A 17,844-nucleotide genomic window follows, 5' to 3' on the forward strand; every position below is an offset into this window, starting at 1 on the left:
CCACCCTCATTGAGACTGGTACATGGAAGACACGTAGTTGACATGTCGGACTCTCGGCATGTGTTCCCTCCAACCTCTATATAAGGCGTATTTTATGTTATTTTTTTGGGAGGGGGAGGGGAGATTTTGCATTTTCACCTATACCATACCTCTCGAGCGTCTGATCACACATTCAACTACCTGAGATCATACATAGTGGCCGAATACTATACATCAGCATTTGTTGCATCAATTTGGTTTTAAATTTTAGTTTGGTTCAGTTCAAAAGAGTTTGATTTTAGCTCGGATTTGATTCAGTTTGAGAATCCAAACATTCCCTAGTTCTTTTAGGTACATATATAACCATAGCAATCGCCAAGGGCCTTCAATGGGCTTGGGATAGAGGCGTTCGTGATATTGCGATTCAATCTGATGCATGGGAGGTGATCAAATGGATTGATGGGCACAACTTGCTTAGATGACCACTGCACGAGATCATTGAGGACAACATTTGACATGACCACAGTTTCGATTTGGAACCGCCGATTTTGTTCTGAAAATGGATGAACCAGAACCTTAATAAGGTTCCGATTCTAGTTTGAACCGTCAGTTCAAACCGTGATTCTTTTTTTTTTTTTTTTTTAATAAAATAATATTTTATGTTATGTTTTAAAATTTTAGTTCAAACTTCCATTTTAAATTTGCATGCTAGCCAATTTATATTAGCCAGCATGCCTTGCGCCAGGCCAACTGGCGATTGGCGAAGTGTGTGGCCTACTGGCCACTTTATATTAGCCAAAGTGCCAAAGCTGCAATAGTTATGGTATGGAACCGTGTTTATTATGCGCATAGTAAACACGGGATAAATTCATAATTTTTAAACTGTAGATCCATAATTTTTATAATGTAGATTCATAATATCTATATTGTAAATTCATAATTTCTAAGCTGTAGATCCATAATTTCTATATTGTAAATTCGTAACATCTATACTGTAAATTCATAATTTTTATACCGTACTGTAGATTTATAATTTCTACAGTATAAAAATTATAGATCTACAGCATAAAAATTATGGATCTACCCCTGCGTTCACCATGCGCATGGTGAATACGTTTTCACAGCATAATTTGCGCCAAAACTGTGTTTGGCAGTTTGAAAAATAATCGTGAAACGGAAACTGAGGTTCCTAATCAGAACCAACCATTCTGGTTCCAGTTTTTCTATAACCGTAATCGGAATCTTATATTTTTCTATAGGTTCTGGTTTCGGTTTCAATAGTGCACGATTCGGTTAGAACCGAACGATTCGAACCGACCGTAGTCATGCCTAAACATGAAACGATGGTGTAATCTTTTCTCGAGGATTGCCTTCACCGCTATTTGGCGTGAACAAAACTATGCAGCGGACTAGCTGGCCAACATTGGTGCTTGCCAAGGTAGTGGTTGGACGGACCACATCGTTCCTCCCCGGGGTTTGTTGGAGATTATTGATGACGATATGATGGGGGTTCCCGCCACGCGTCGTGTGGTTAACACTGTGTAGCCTGGGTTTCCCCCTCCGCTTCGATCAAAAAAAAAAAAAAAACATTTGAATCGATGTTTTCACCTGCATCTTGTTCATTGATGAAAAACATTTGGGTATAAATAAACAAACATTTTGGTGTCTCCATTTGGGTAGAGAGAGAGAGAGAGAGATTCATACTCATAAGCCTTTCCAGACAGCCAGAAGAATTTCACGAAACATTTCACAGATGAGTTCTCTATCTGCGTATTGCAGAAACGCAGTAAATTCATCGCGAATTTCAAACACCTTACCGAACTTACAAGATACTCCATACAGCTAAGCTTCAGTTGCGGCAGCTCATAAAGCACGGCGGCTTGGAGCCTTTCCAAAACATTCTTGCAATCGATGTCTTCCAGCAAGCTTTTATTACACGCCTCTTTCAAATCCCCGACGTCGTACTTATCCGCCGCTCGGAGAAGCTCCAATCTATGGCCTATGAAATCATCGTTCTTTATGCTGCCGTACATGTAACTCAGGAAAATCCTGCAAGTTTCCACCGACATGTCGGAGATGTCCACGCTGGACGCCTTTCTCTCTTTAAGGTCGCCGGAGAACATGGTGTGAAACACCGGCGATGCGAGGACCGCGCGATGAGCCTCGATGCTTCCGTCTGATGCGTTGATTACGATGTCTGTGAGAATGCTTTTGGACAACATCGTAGCCAAGGATGATAAGGAGTGTGCGTTGGATTCTTCCCGCTTGAAGGTTTCAGCCCAGATTGAGCAAAGCTCATCCCCTTTCTGCATTCAAAAGAGAAGACGCCAATGCCAGGCCATTCGACTACCAGTTAGTATTAGATTTCATTGTTATGGTAACCTAATTTAGTTGGAGCAATTTATCAAACACATAATGTTCAATCTCTTTCCAACGTCCTTTTCTCAAATACCCCAATTAAGATGGCAAGAAATTGCAAAAGAATAATAGTATACATTGGGAGATTGAATCTTGAGATCAAGAAACTCAATGTCTATGATGAATTTGCCGGAAATTGGGGTTTGAATTGTCCAGAGGAAAGTGGTTTCAAGCTTGAACTTCTTGTTTATAACTTCTGCATGCATATATGATAATGTGATGTAACAGTTAAAGAAAGAAAATATATAAATGAAAGAAACAAAATAAAATGGATTAATGGTGGTACTATACCTTGATGGACCAGAACCTTGCGATCAGGTCCAACGTTATTGGACACTAATCTAATTATGAAAGATGCTATGGGAGGATTATCTCTTGTTGTATTAGATATCTGTGGGTGGAACTTAACGAATAATGATTTGTTATTCTCCACAACTAGAAACCTTCAATATATACAAATAACAACCAATTCATAAAGAAAACAATTCAAAATTTAAAAAATTTACATGTATATATGTTATATATATAAGCTAAGACTTACCATTTCCACTTGCCCATGATAAAAGGCTGGGACCTATAGTAAGTGCAGGTAGGCAAGTTTTCGAATCTCCAATGTGCGAAACGCGATATGGTGTACACTCGGTAAGGATCCTCGGTCATCTTTCTGATTTCATGCGATGCACAGAGTGTACAGATAAGGAGTGAGAACTTAGGAACGAACCGGATTTGATTCACAGAGTATACAGGTCAGGAGTGAGACCTTGAGGACTAACGGGATTACTGGCTGCTTTTAGGCAGGAGTTCTGGGAACTGAAGATTAATCTGGATAACCTAGCTTGGTGTTAGGTATTATTTTCAATTCGCTATCCTAGCTCACTATTTTCTGACAAAATCTGCGACAGATAGAGCAAACTTGCAGGAATTGAGTGCATGTGCATGTGTATATATATATTTCCAGAAATTGAAATGCTCGATGGGCTATTATTATTATATACTAATGGTGAAGTAGTGAAGTTAGTTTGCAGAAGGGAGTTTCTTTCTGCTGATTTGTTGGGTTTTGCACCCTACCTTTCGGATCTAATTTACATATATATAGTTTTTGTATGCAATTGCTAATTTAATTGTTACTTTTATTTATTTATTTTTAATTGAAAATTGTTTATAATTTGTTTTTGTAGGTGTACAAGGCATGTGTGCACAGGAAGGAAGGTCTAATTCTTTGTTTTCCTTCCAAGCAAAGTATCCCCAATTCTACTTGTATTAAATATTTGACTTTCAATACTTTGATTTAGGAAAAAGTTCGTAAGGCTACCTGGATGTGTAATTTAGGTGAAGCTTGTCTTTTTTTTTTTTTTTTTTTTTTTTTTTTTTTTGCTTGCCTTATGATTTTAGTTGATAAAAGACTACAAAAATATAAACTAGCCTAAAAATGTTATGGTATGATACACTACAAAGAAATAAATTAAATTAGCCTAACAATAAAATAAAAAATCTATAGAAAAAGTTACGTTATTGTCAATGTATTCAATATAGAACTTTATATATATATCACACACGGCTGGAAATCTCGTCATTTCCGATCAACATTTCCGTCCAACAAAAATATTGATTGGTACGTACTTTGCTAATAATAATAATAACAACAACAATAATATCTATTCCTTAGTGAGTTGAACCAAACAATTCAATGGATTGGAATTTTTATTCTATTCATTTTCTATTCCATTCCGTATGGAATAACATTTCTATTCATTCAAAATTTATTATGTGAACAAAAAATGTTCGTTGTTAATACGTACTATTAGTCCTTAACAAAATAAAATAAAATAAAATATGTTACTGGTATAAGATATACGAATTCATTATCTTTTATGTTTTTTTTCTTTATTCCAACAAAATATATAAAAGTACATTTATATATTATTTACATATGAACTTTGTGTTGCATTCCTTACTTCCTTCTTAATCATGAAATGAAAGATAATAATCATACAATTTGCAATCTATAGTTTTGTTTTTATTTAACTTTTGGCGCGCTAGCTAGCTAGCTAATGAGCAAACTGAACGTAACGTCTGAATTCCTGGTTCCCCGTTTTATTCTCTCCTCCGATCCCATTCGTTTTCCCTTTTCTCCAATCCCATATATCCCTAATTCATCTTAGGTTTTCCACCTCCATCTCCAGTTTTCCGGCGAATGGACCGCCAACGCCATGAACCACTTCCACCTTGAATCCACCAAGTTCCTCAACCCCGTGGAGGCATGCAGCGCGCTCGCGTGCACACACACTTATATTACTCACCGCCTATTCGTCGCCTAGTAGACTAGATAGTCGGCGGCATCTTGCCTTGATAACCATGCTGAAGACATGGAATGAAATTGAAACTCATTATCCATTTTAGCATAAAAAACTTATAAATGTAACCTATTCATTATATATGATTTAATTTATTTGTCAGTGCAGATTCTAGGAGCTGTATGGTATCTGATATCAGTACAGTGGCACTTCTCATGCTAGAAGATGGAATGTAAAAATGAGGATTTTTTTTTTTGGGGTTTAAACAAAGGGTCTTTCTCCGCTCTGGGAAGCACCAAAGCCGGTCCAAAGAAAATCGTCACTTAGGGAAATCAAACTTGAGTTATTCCAGAATTCTTCTCCACAAAAAGAGCTCATTTGTCACTTGAGCTACCCTGTTGGGTTAACCAGTATTTCTTAATTGTTCATACATCACAATGGCTAAGTGATACACATTGTCCATTGTGGGTTCTTTAAGGTCCATCACTACATTCTTTAAGTTTCATTGGTGGAAGGAACAATAGAGTCCAATAAAAAGTTTATTTGATGGAGGAAAGAATTATAGTGGTCCGTTCAAACACAAGATCCAAGTCCAAACAATTAATTAAGACAGATCTTCATTTGATGGAGGAAATAATTATAGTACGTGGTCAACTTGCATGGCATCTTACATGCAGGGGCAAGACTTGTGGGAAGTAGTCAATGGTGCTGAAGTGGTTCAGCCAGATGCAGAGGATGCAAATGGTTCCTTAAGGAAGTGGAAAATCAAAGCAGGCAAAGCCATGTTTTCCCTTAAGACAACAATTGAAGAAGAGCTCTTAGAACACATTCAAGATGCTAAAACCCCAAAGGAAGCTTGGGATACACTTACCAAGCTATTCTCGAAGGAAAATGAGTCGAAGCTTCAACTTCTAGAAAGTTAGCTACTCTCTATAGCACAACGCGACATGACGGTTGCACAATATTTTCACAAGGTGAAGACGTTATGCCGAGAGATTTCATCGTTAGATCCAGAAGCTCCAATAAAGGAAACTAGGGTGAAACGAATTATCATCCATGGTTTGAGACATGAATTTAGAAATTTTGTTGCAGCAGTACAAGGGTGGAAGGAGCAACCATGACTTGTTGAATTTGAGAATTTGCTAGCTAATCAAGAGGAATTAGTTAAGCAAATGGGAGGAGTCTCATTGAAGAAAGAAGAAGAGGCACTCTACGTCAACAAAGGTAGACGAAATTCAAAACAACATAATATTGGTGGATCTAACAAGAATGATGATGAAGCAAGAGAGCATCTGAATGAGAGGAACACTCGTGGGGGGGGGGGGGGGGGGGGGGGGGGGGCGGGGGGGAGTTCCAAAGAATCAAAGTCGTGGAAAGAGATTTGAAGGGAAGTGTTTTAACTGCAATAAAAAGGGGCATATGGCAAAAGACTGTTGGTCGAAGAAGAAAAATGTGGAAAGTAATGTTGCCACGTCCAAAGTTGAAGAGGAATGGGATGCCGAGGCGTTATTCGCTGCAGATGGGGAAGAACTAGCCTTAACTATGACGACTGTTAAGCATATTGATTATGGAAATGACTGGATTGTTGATTCAGGTTGTTCTAACCACATGACTGGTGACATGAAAATGTTGCAAAATTTAGCAGAGTACAAAGGGAGTCGTGTGGTAGTAACAGCGGACAATTCTAAATTGCCGATAGCCCATGTCGGCAATGTAGTAGTTTCTCCTCAATGTGGTGAAGTGGATGTACCACTGCAGGATGTCTATCATGTTCCAGGTATGAAGAAAAATCTCCTCTCAGTATCACAATTAACATCTTCTGGTCACTTTGTCCTATTTGGTCCACAAGATGTGAAAGTGTATCGAGGCCTTGAGATTAGTGCAAAGCCTATATTGACAGGGAAAAGACTAGAGTCAATCTACGTGATGTCTGCAGAAGCTGCATTTGTAGACAAGACAAGGAGGAATGAGACTGTTGACTTATGGCATATGAGGCTTAGTCATGTTAGCTATTCTAAGCTAGACATGATTATGCGAAAGTCAATGCTAAAAGGTTTACCCCAACTTGAAGTGCGGTCTAACATTGTTTGCGCAGGATGTCAATATGGAAAGGCACACCAGCTTCCCTTTGAAGAGTCCAAATACAGAGCAAAGAAATCATTAGAGTTGATACACTCTGATGTGTTTGGGCCGGTCAAGCAATCGTCTTTTGGCGGGTTGAAGTATATGGTCACCTTCATTGATGATTTTTCGAGGTATGTGTGGGTATATTTTATGAAGGAAAAATCTAAAGTTTTGTCAAAATTCAAAATATTTAAGAGTGAAGCAGAAACAGAGGTTGGCAGTAATGTTTGTTGCCTACGAACTGACAATGGGGGAGAATATACCTCATATGAGTTCTCAGATTTTCTTCATAGTTGGAGAATAAGTCATCAATTCACGTGTTCAGGCACGCCACAACAAAATGGCGTTGCAGAGAGGAAGAATAGGCACTTAGCAGAAGCTTGTCGTAGCATGCTTCATGCTAAGAATGTTCCTGGTTGCTTTTGGGCAGAGGCGATGAAAACTGCTGCTTTTGTGATCAACAGACTTCCTCAACAGAGGTTAAACTTTCTTTCACCTTTTGAAAAATTAAAGAATGTGAAACCTACTGTTGGCTATTTTCGAGTATTTGGATGTGTTTGCTATGTTTTTGTTCCTGACCATCTACGGAGCAAGATGGAGAAGAAGGCTGTTAGGTGCATTTTTGTAGGATATGACAGTCAAAGGAAGGGGTGGCGATGTTGTGATCCAACAACACATAAGTGTTACACATCAAGGAATGTAGTGTTTGATGAAGCCTCTTCATGGTGGTCATCTAGAAAGGAAGTGTTACCAGACTCAAATGTTTTGAAAGAGGGGTCGCATCCTTCTACAGTCCAGTTAACTATAGAAAACGATGAGATTGCAGCAGATAGTGAAGGTGTTGGAACTGTCTCTGTTCAAAATCCATGGCAAACTGGTGTATATCAACATCAAGAAGAAGAAGGTGGTTCCAATGATGTGAACACATCGCCACTGGTACGGAGGTCGACAAGAGTCAGGAAGCCAAATCCTAAGTATGCTAATGCTGCGATAGTAGAAGAGGAAAAAGAACCTGAAACCTTTGATGAGGCATCTCAAAAGGTAGAGTGGATCAATGCAATGGAAGAAGAGATTGTTGCACTAGAGCAAAACCAAACTTGGGAGCTTGTGGCGAAGCCAACTGATGTTAAGCCTATTTCATGTAAATGGGTTTATAAGATAAAACGCCGTGCCGATGGTTCAATCGAGAGGTACAAAGCTCGTTTAGTAGCTCGTGGATTTTCTCAGCAATATGAACTGGATTATGGTGAAACATTTAGTCCAGTGGCAAAATTTACAACTGTGCGAGTGTTACTAGCACTCGCAGCAACTAAGAATTGGAATCTTTGGCAGATGGATGTAAAAAATGCATTTTTGCATGGAGAACTGGATCGAGAAATCTATACGTGTCAGCCAATGGGTTTCCAATGTCAAACTCATCCGGAATATGTCTGCAAGCTTCGGAAAGCTCTGTACGGATTGAAACAGGCCCCTAGAGCCTGGTATGGAAAAATTGCTGAGTTTCTTGTTTATAGTGGTTACTCCGTGGCACCTTCAGACTCTAGTTTGTTTGTCAAAATTGAAGAAGGTAAGCTAGCTATTGTTCTAGTTTATGTAGATGATTTAGTTCTAACTGGTGATCATGAAGAAGAAATTGTGAGAACTAAACAGAATCTGTCAGTGCGCTTCCAGATGAAGGAACTTGGATTGTTGAGTCATTTTCTTGGCTTGGAAATAAACCATAGTGAAGAAGGGATATTTTTACATCAACACAAATATTCTAGAGATTTGCTGGAAAAGTTTGGCATGTCTGGGTGCAAACTAATTCCAACACCATTGGAGATGAATGCCAAGTTATGTGCGCATGAAGGGAAAGACTTGCATGATACTTCAGTGTATCGACAGTTAGTAGGTAGTCTAATCTACCTTACGTTAACGAGGCCCGATCTTTCGTTTGCAGTTGGAGTGGTGAGCAGATATATGCAAAACCCGAGGAAGCCTCATTTGGAAGCAGTCCGGAGGATCTTGAGATATGTCAAGGGTACTCTTGGTCATGGTATTATGTACAGAAAAGATGGAGCTAGCAGATTAATTGGCTATTGTGATGCTGATTATGCAGGTGACTGTGATACGCGACGTTCGACTACGGGCTATGTATTTATGCTAGGGTCTGGAGCGGTTTCGTGGTGTAGCAAAAGACAGCCAACAGTGTCTTTGTCAACCACAGAATCAGAGTATCGAGCTGCAGCGATGGCGGCACAAGAGTGCACTTGGCTTACACAGTTGTTAAAGGATTTACATCAACCAACAGAGTGTTCAGTTCCTCTATACTGTGATAGTTTCTCAGCGATATGCTTAGCAGAGAATCCCGTGTTTCATGCAAGAACTAAGCATGTCGAAGTGCACTACCATTTTGTTAGGGAAAAAGTCCTTGAAGGAGAAGTGGAGCTGATACATGTAGGAACAGAAAGCCAAGTTGCGGATATATTCACAAAAAGCTTGAGTAACAGCAAGTTTGAGTATTTCAGTATTAAACTTGGTGTGGTGAAGAATAAGACTGTTGGTGTTGAGGGGGAGTGTTAAATGTTGCAGCACCAAGTGTGAGTGTCCTACTGGTTCAGACATCATGGGGAGTGGAAATAGGATCATGGGATCATGGGATCATGGAGTAGTTTATTATTTTGTGATTGTTATTGTTTTTAATCCTGTTGTGTAGTTAGGATTTCTATTTGGTTGTAGCCTATATAAAGGCAGTATTTCTTTGTTTATGCAGTGCATTAGAAAGCAGTAATATAGAAACATTTTCTTTCCTAATTTTCCTTCTTGTTTGAGAGCCATATTTCAATTGTGTGTTCATTTGTTTAGCTCTGTCTTTCAACAGTTGGGTTAACCAGTATTTCTTAATTGTTCATACATCACAATGGCTAAGTGATACACATTGTCCATTGTGGATTCTTTAAGGTCCATCACTACATTCTTTAAGTTTCATTGGTGGAAGGAACAATAGAGTCCAATAAAAAGTTTATTTGATGGAGGAAAGAATTATAGTGGTCCATTCAAACACAAGATCCAAGTCCAAACAATTAATTAAGACAAATCTTCATTGGTTATGTTCAAAGACGGTGGAAATTCAAGTCAAGCCCAATTGCAAAAGATAAAAAAGAACTCAAGACTTTTTATAATTGTTGGAGTGCTGATTTTGGGATTAAATTAGACCCAAATTAGTCTTATTATTTTTAGCCATCATTAATTAAAGTGTTTGGCATGAGAGAAAGAGTTTATATTTAGAAAGGATTTCATTTCTATCATTGCATTTGAGAGTTATCTTGAAACAATGGTCCATCTTCTTCCAAAAGGCTGAATTCCAACCCTAAGGGCCAACAATGCTCCATCTTATTTGAACGGTTCGTATCAGTTTTGGTATCAAAGCCTAAGTTCATATCACTAAGCGCCGAGGATGGGCTAAGTCCACAAAAGTAATGCTAAAACTACACCAGATGGTTTTGAGTTTGGAATGTAAAAAATAAGGCAAATTATACCGTGCACCGCGATGCATAATCGATTATGCACCGTGCATCAAAACAACATCGTTTTGTTAAATGAAAAAAAAAAAACGACATCCGTTTCGTGCCGTTTCGCACCCTTCCGCAAAAAGTAACTATGTTATTCAGTTTCATTTTGTATACACTGCACTTTCAGTTCAACACAACTATAATTTCATTCGATATTTATACACTCAAATATGTGAAAATGTTATTTAATTTTATTTTATATACACTATATATAGTTTTATTAAAACACAACTACATGATCATTTTGATATAATTACAGCTTCATCGTACAATATACACTCAAATATGTGAAATGTTATTCAGTTTCATTTTATATACACTGCAGTTTCACCACAACTACAGTATCATTTTGATATAACTGCAGTTTCATTTGATAATATAAAAATAATACGTGAGGCAGTGTCGATTTAGATACACTGTAGTATCAGTTGGTAATTAACATACAGAAAAATGCGCGCTCCGTTAACACTAATGGCAAATTATTGTGTGGATCATAGTTCACACAATGTTATGTGGATCATAACAAAAAATACATTTTTAATATATTAAATGTACATTATTTTTGTATTGTAGGTACATTATACAATATAACTTACACTCAGTACAAAAATAATGTACATTCCCTGAATATAATGTACATTATTTTTATACTGAATATACATTATTTTACAGTATACAAAATATGGTCCATACAACTTGTGTGAACTATGTTCCACGCAATAATGATTGAATCTATAAATCATGAACATAATAAAGACGGAAGCGAGCGGTGCAATAGGCATGACTACATAACGGAGCAACTTGCGGGTGGATTGTAGTCGTAAACTGGTTGGCATATCGGGTAGTACTGAACGCCGCCGCCGCCGCCGCATGGGTCGCAGCAATAGTGCGGTGGCGATGGGGTTTTGATTGGGGGGTCATCGATGACCGGTGGTTTGACTTCTTGAATGCTCAAGATCCTGGCGCACTTGAATTTCTTCTTTAGGCATTTCATCAAAGCATACGAATCAACCCCTACTCCCACCACTTCCATTTCATTTTTATCCCTATCTACATCCACCGATATAACCCCTGCATTCATACATATATAAAACTACATAATTCTCAATATTAATTAATTTTTTTATTGGCTCACGAATAAAACTCGCAACTATTATCAATAGTGTAACGTACGGAGTAACTAGCTCTTGGGTTAATTTAGTTTTATTATAGGTTGTAAATAATTGGGTATGTATAATTACCTGCAATAGACACTGCAATGTTCATAGCCATTTGACGACATCTTTCCGTATTCACTGCTAAATTGACTGTTATCTTTTGCTGCATGCACGGACGTAGGCGTGTTGAGCATATAATATAACATAAACATAAATGTGCAATCCAATTATCAGCTTAGATTTTTAGTTGAGATGGAGCACATGCTTCAAATTGGCTAAACCCAAACACATATTACGTTGTTATTACATTAGGGTTAACCAAAAAAAAAAAAAAACATGCATGCATGCTCCAACAATCTTCATATTAATTACCTTCATATTCAGCTAGCTTACGTTGCTTGGATGGATATATGTGATGATATGATCTATGGCGAGGAAGGGAAACTGTGTGTATATATAGAAGCAGTTGTGCCCATCCAACTGTTAGTTGTCTGATATGATCTGTTGAGACAAACTGTACGTTTAATTATGTCAACTTGAATTGTTCCCTGCCACTAACATACGTATGAACTAGTCAATTCACAAAGTCAACTTCTTTTGAAAGTCTTCTCATCGTACGTTTACTTATTCCTTCTTACTTTTGTTGATTAATTTGACTAAGTAGTACGTATGGCATTCCATCTAATGATTAAGGATAAGGACAACGCTATCTCTACAATATAAAATTAAATGTTTAATAGTACGTGTTAGTCCGATCCATTCGTAAATAATAATTAATGAAACAAATATAATAATTAAACAATATAATGAAAATTATACAATTTGGAGTTACTTTAATTTTTGTATCTAATGGAGGAGGACACCCAACACTATGCCTCAATGATCACTTGCATGCACAACGCGGTTGGCTGGAATTCCTAACAATATAATGCGATTGGCTGGATCGGAGTTACTTTAATTTAAATCCAACTAAGAACCTTTTACGGGTAATTTATACCAAAATTTCACTCTAACTCTATTATTATAGCTAGATTAATTATTTGAGAGATAAAACGTGTACTACTTCAATGTTAGTTTGATGACTAGAAGTAACTGCACTAACAATTGCGATACTATGTCTACTAGAATATAATTAATATTAAATTAAGAGTGCGTTTAGAAACTCGAAAAATGATTTCAGAGTTCATCTTAGAAATAATTAAGAACATTAGAGAAAAACATAAAGCACCGAGTAACCTCTAAGAGATGTATATGCTTGCATTCCGGCATTCAACCACTCCATTATGTTGGGGGTTGTCAACACAAAAGCTTATATATGTGGATAATCCTATGATTCTATAGATAGGTATTGAGACTATTAATGAAGTATTAGTTAGAGTATCCTCACTGGATGAGGTTTTATGTGAATTTTTATGTGCCAATTAAATTACAAAAAAGGAGAGAAGATGAGGAGAAAAAGAAATAAAAAACAAAAACAAAAAACAAGTCTGATAAATGTGTCCGCAGAAAAAAATGACAAAAGACACTTTTACGCGCCCAGTCTGGTACGTGTAGTGCATGCGCCAAATTGGGCGCATATTTGTGCAGTCAATACGCGGGCGATGACAACTCCTTTCTCTCACCAAGTAAGGCCCACAATTATGATAAAAACCAACTCTTTGCAGGAAGCCTCAAATCCTTTTCTCTTCTTCCTCTCTCTTTTCCACATAAGTTTAGATCTCCACAGAAACTGAGCAAAAATCACTAATGGAGATGCTTTTAGCATTATCTGACATGAGTGTTTGAATCTTAGCTAGAGTTAAATTGATTTTGAACCAAAAGGTTTTGAAGGTTTCAAAACTTTTCCAACCTTCTACTTAATTTTCTGTCATGAAAAAAATCCAACTTACCCGCGTATGATCATCAACGTATGTCAGACACCATCAAGTGCCAACTTACATGCATCACTACGAATCAAAGGAAAAGTAGTTGAAGGTTTGTATGGAATTTGAGGATAAATTGTTCAAGCATGTTTTGCAATATGACAAATTTCACATTGAAAAGGTGTTGTAGTTTTATTGATAAATAGTGTATGAAAAAATTCTGCAAGGTATAGAAATCTAGGATGCCCAAGATGATAGTGTAACAATATGATTTCACTATCTTTATCGACAATGGAATAATTAGACAGAAAATGATTCTAAAATACTCTGAGATTGGACACAACTTGCTTGAGAAACTTGATTTGAGGGTTGACAACATGAGAAACGATAGAACCCGAACCATAGTCTAGCACTGTCAATCATCTTCTTGAAAAACACACAAGTTTGGAAAAAATTAGTAACACATTAAATTGAAGATCAAGAGCCAATTGCTATTACTTCATGGCTAAATTAGTAACACATTAAATTGAAAATCATTTTCTTTCTACTTTCTTCATGCCTAACCTTTGAGAAAGCTTCCCTGAGATTTGGGAGTGGTTTAGTCCCCATGGTTCGACCCCGAACATCATCTAACTCCCCGTTAAGTCCTAATAGAAACTTGAACAATTTTTTTGTTCCTTAATCTGCTTGTATTTTGTTGCATCTTCTGGATATTTCCATGAGTGAGTCTCAAATAAATCAAGTTGCTACTAGTATTGTGTGATAGTGTTGTAATACTGAGTAACATATTGTTCTCCGATCCTTGGCATAAACCATTGAATGTTGATTCAGCTACAAACAATTCTAAAGTACTTTTAGAGCTAGAGTGAGTCTCCTGGGTTGCATCCCATATTTCTTCTGCAATCTCAAATAGCAAAAAATTTCACCTAATTAATTGTTCATGGAATTGATGATAATCCATGACATGATCATACTATTTTTAATCTTTCAATTTATGAAATTTGGATAGGTTGTCATTGAGTTGGTTGTTGTTCAAGTGAGATATCCATCCTTTCCCTTACTACAAATAAACAACATCACAAATTGTGACCAATAAAAATAATTTTGGCCATTCAATTTGTTTCTTGTGATGAGAATAGGAGAGGAATCACTACCACTAAGGTTTTGAGTTTCTAAATTGCCTCCTACGAGAATTCTAATGTCATGATGTTAGAAGTTTGTCATGGCTCGAGAATTGAGAAAAGAAGGCCAAGATAAAATTTGATCGGTATGGATTAGGGTTCAAAGGCCTATACCATGAAGAAGTTCTAAAATTCTTAAAACTTAAAAACAAATCATGATTACAATAGCATATATACAAACTACATCAATAAAGGAAAGAACTAATTAGCTTAATTCTTTTCTCAAAACTAGGAAACTGAAAATCAAGAGACAAATTAATTATAAGATTGCTAGAGACATATGGAACGTTACAGTTCGCCATGTCAATAGGTCAGCGAATCATTTGGCTCATGTACTAGCACGGGCTTCCGATTCTATGTCAATAAATTTCCTAGCTTTGACTCCATACTATTCAACACATGTCTATGATTATTTATCTAGTCTTGATTTTTGAAGTTCTGAAATCCCGTGCCATAGACATCTCCTTGCGAGAATATGTTCTTTAGATCCTCCTATATATCTTTTACATTCTCAAAGTAATTAAATGACACTCTGCGCTATGGAAACACTCACAAATTTTAGCAACCAAGAGCTTACTAGCTATTATGTTAAACCTTCTCCAAGTTGTGAGCAATACAAATATATATACAATGCAGAGGGCATTATTTATTGAAAACTAAGGCCTTATGGCAAAGAAAATAACCACTCCTAACAAATTAAAAGTGAATGAGAAAAGACTAATTAATCCTTGTGTTGATTTGTCCCTTTTGAGCTGCTGTTTATGCTTTTTGTTAAAGAGTGACTTAATCATGATTGTCCCAAAAGGAGAAGTGAAAATAATTTCGAATTATTAGATAATAAAAAAATCACATGAGACTATCACAATATTCGATAGAAATATTTCCACCCATCTATCCATTAAGAATTTGTAGGCATAATTTTGCAAGGTTATCTATTTTCCTAAACATGAGAACATATGCAACTCATTTTCTGGAACTCATTTATTATGAGTCTATCGGTCAAAGTACCTATAAGGTCCCTGTACTTTAATTTTATTCATATTAGTTCCTATACTTCAAAAATTGAAACAATTAAGGACAATAGCTGATGTGACCAAATATTTATGAATTTATTTTGGACATATTATATATTGGTAGTAAAAATAATTAATTTTAAATATTTATAAAATAATATATGAGTTGACATGTAAGTATGATGACGTGGCAGAGATAATGTCAGCGCCACATAAGTTAATGTTCTTAATTGTTTCACTTTTTAAAGTACAAGGACTAAATTGAACAAAATTAAGGTAGAATGACTAAATTGAACAAAACCTAGTATAGAGACGTCAAATTATAGATACTTTGACCGAGTCTATCTTGTAGAGATGATTAATATAATTTGTCGTTTACCAGCAGAACAAACCTTAATTAATTAGCCAGTAAAAATGTCAATTATAATATTTCAATAGCTTGTTATGAATTCATTCCTTTTTTTTTTTTTTTTTGAAAATTATATGGTGCTTTATTAGAAATAAGTCGAAATAATGTCAGGCAGGTAAACATCCCAATACATAGCAGTATGCTGCTGGTACGTCGAAGTAGCTAGTGCATGAGCTAAATAATTGTCTAATCTAGTAATATAATTAACTGAACAAGACTGAAATAAAGACACAGCTGCTCTGCAGCTGTCAATGGCATAGCCGACGTAAGAGCGAAACGCAGCAGGTGGCGTAGTAAGATATCGTTGTAGTGTCAAACAATCCGTATAAATGTTGATGTGCTGTTCCCCCCGATCCTTTAACCATGATAAGGCTTCCTTGCAAGCCAGCGTCTCGGCCATTAGTGGTGAGGAGCAATCCAGGAGAGGCGCAGTAAGAGCCGAGACGTATCCCCCATCCACGTCTAGGAGAATAGCCCCAACCGTGGCCTTGCCCGAGCCATGCACGTATCCCGCGTTGACGTGGCATATCCTTCGAGACGGTGCTGGCCGTGTAGCACGGAAGACGGGGTGTGATGCTGTAGATGGCGCCGTTCGAATTCGGGCAGTAGCGGGTTGCCGTGCTTGCATGGTAATCCTTGCCGCCGTGACCAAGGATGATGGGTGTGGTAGACATGCATTCCAAACCGCCCCGTTCCATGCTCTCCAAATATTGTATAGAATTGATGCTGCATACACAATCCCATCAGAGTCTAAAACATTTAAAAGCTCACCAAACCAAATATGAAAAATATTTGTCACAATATTTGGGATTGGAAGGTTGGATCGTTCCCAAATGTTCTTCGCAAATTCGCACAACACTAAAGCATGGATAGTGTCCTCTTGAGATATTCCACACATGGCACATTGTGGATCCACATCCACCCTCTTTATAAGCAAGTTAGTAGTAGTTGGCAAAATATCACAAATGGCTCTCCACAGAAACATCTTCCACTTTCGGGGGATTTTGAGTTTCCATAGGGTCAGCCATTTCGTAAAAGTCCCGGTACCACTTTCATAATTTCCAACTATCAACCTGTACCCGCACTTTACTGAATAAATTTCTCTCGGGTCGCCATGCCAATACCACATATCATCATATTCCGGGGAGACAGGTATTTTTATAATATTTGCCACATCATTAGGTTGAAACAAATCAGTTAGAATTGAGTGATCCCATGAACCTGTCTGTTGATCTATCAATCCCACCACTTTGGCATCCTCCAACTGTATTGGCATCTCAGTTTGTATCATGGGGTCGTGATCATCCTGTAACCAGGGGTGAGCGCATATGAGTGTAGACTCCCCGTTTCTAATTCCGCGTCTTACCCCACTACAAATTATACTCTTAGCTGCCATAATACTCCGCCAACAGAAGCTGGGGTTATTTCCTATCTGTGCATCAAAAAATGAACCCTTAGCATAATAGCGAGCCTTATATACACGAGCCACTAGGGACTCAGGTTTAGTAAGCATCCGCTATGCATGCTTCCCCAACATTGCTAGGTTAAAAGCACGTAAATCCTTAAAACCCAAACCTCCATATTTCTTTGGGACACATAACTTATCCCAAGCCTTCCAATGTATTCGCCTATCAGTTCCAGAGTCCCACCAGTAGCGATTCATAGTCCTTTCAATTGCTGTGCACACAGATTCTGGTAGTAAAAAGACACTCATTGAGAAGGTAGGCATAGCTTGTGCCACACTTTTCAACAATATTTCCTTTCCTGCCTGTGATAATAATCTCTTGTTCCACGACCCAATCCTTTGGCGTATTTTATCCTCAATATATGAGAAAGCTGCTTTTTTGTTCCTTCCA

At 37.4% G+C, this 17,844-nt stretch overlaps 2 protein-coding genes and 1 pseudogene across 2 annotated transcripts; all 3 read right to left on the reverse strand.

Moving 5' to 3' along the window:
- Nucleotides 1–1,623: 1,623 nt before the first annotated feature.
- LOC109188382 lies at nt 1,624–3,142 on the reverse strand (annotated as a pseudogene).
- An 8,008-nt stretch (nt 3,143–11,150) lies between these two features.
- Nucleotides 11,151–11,692, reverse strand: LOC109187346 (heavy metal-associated isoprenylated plant protein 47-like). The gene is made up of 2 exons (XM_019337535.1): nt 11,608–11,692; nt 11,151–11,437 (listed from the first exon to the last, which is right to left on the reverse strand). Exons 1-2 carry the CDS (start codon nt 11,690–11,692, stop codon nt 11,151–11,153), a joined length of 372 nt encoding a protein of 123 aa, XP_019193080.1.
- A 4,381-nt stretch (nt 11,693–16,073) lies between these two features.
- Nucleotides 16,074–17,384, reverse strand: LOC109187347. Its single transcript, XM_019337536.1, has one exon. It carries the CDS (start codon nt 17,382–17,384, stop codon nt 16,074–16,076), a length of 1,311 nt encoding a protein of 436 aa, XP_019193081.1.
- Between the last annotated feature and the right edge of the window lie 460 nt (nt 17,385–17,844).

This window comes from Ipomoea nil, unplaced genomic scaffold (assembly GCF_001879475.1).
Source record: "Ipomoea nil cultivar Tokyo-kokei standard unplaced genomic scaffold, Asagao_1.1 scaffold1421, whole genome shotgun sequence".
Taxonomy (NCBI): domain Eukaryota; kingdom Viridiplantae; phylum Streptophyta; class Magnoliopsida; order Solanales; family Convolvulaceae; genus Ipomoea; species Ipomoea nil.

Coding starts and splice junctions, on each gene's coding strand:
- LOC109187346 (XM_019337535.1), bottom strand. CDS start 11,692: ATGCAGCAAAAGATAACAGTCAATTTAGCAGTGAATACGGAAAGATGT. Junction 11,438..11,607: donor CATTGCAGTGTCTATTGCAG/GTAATTATACAT, acceptor GTATGAATGCAG/GGGTTATATCGGTGGATGTA.
- LOC109187347 (XM_019337536.1), bottom strand. CDS start 17,384: ATGGCAGCTAAGAGTATAATTTGTAGTGGGGTAAGACGCGGAATTAGA.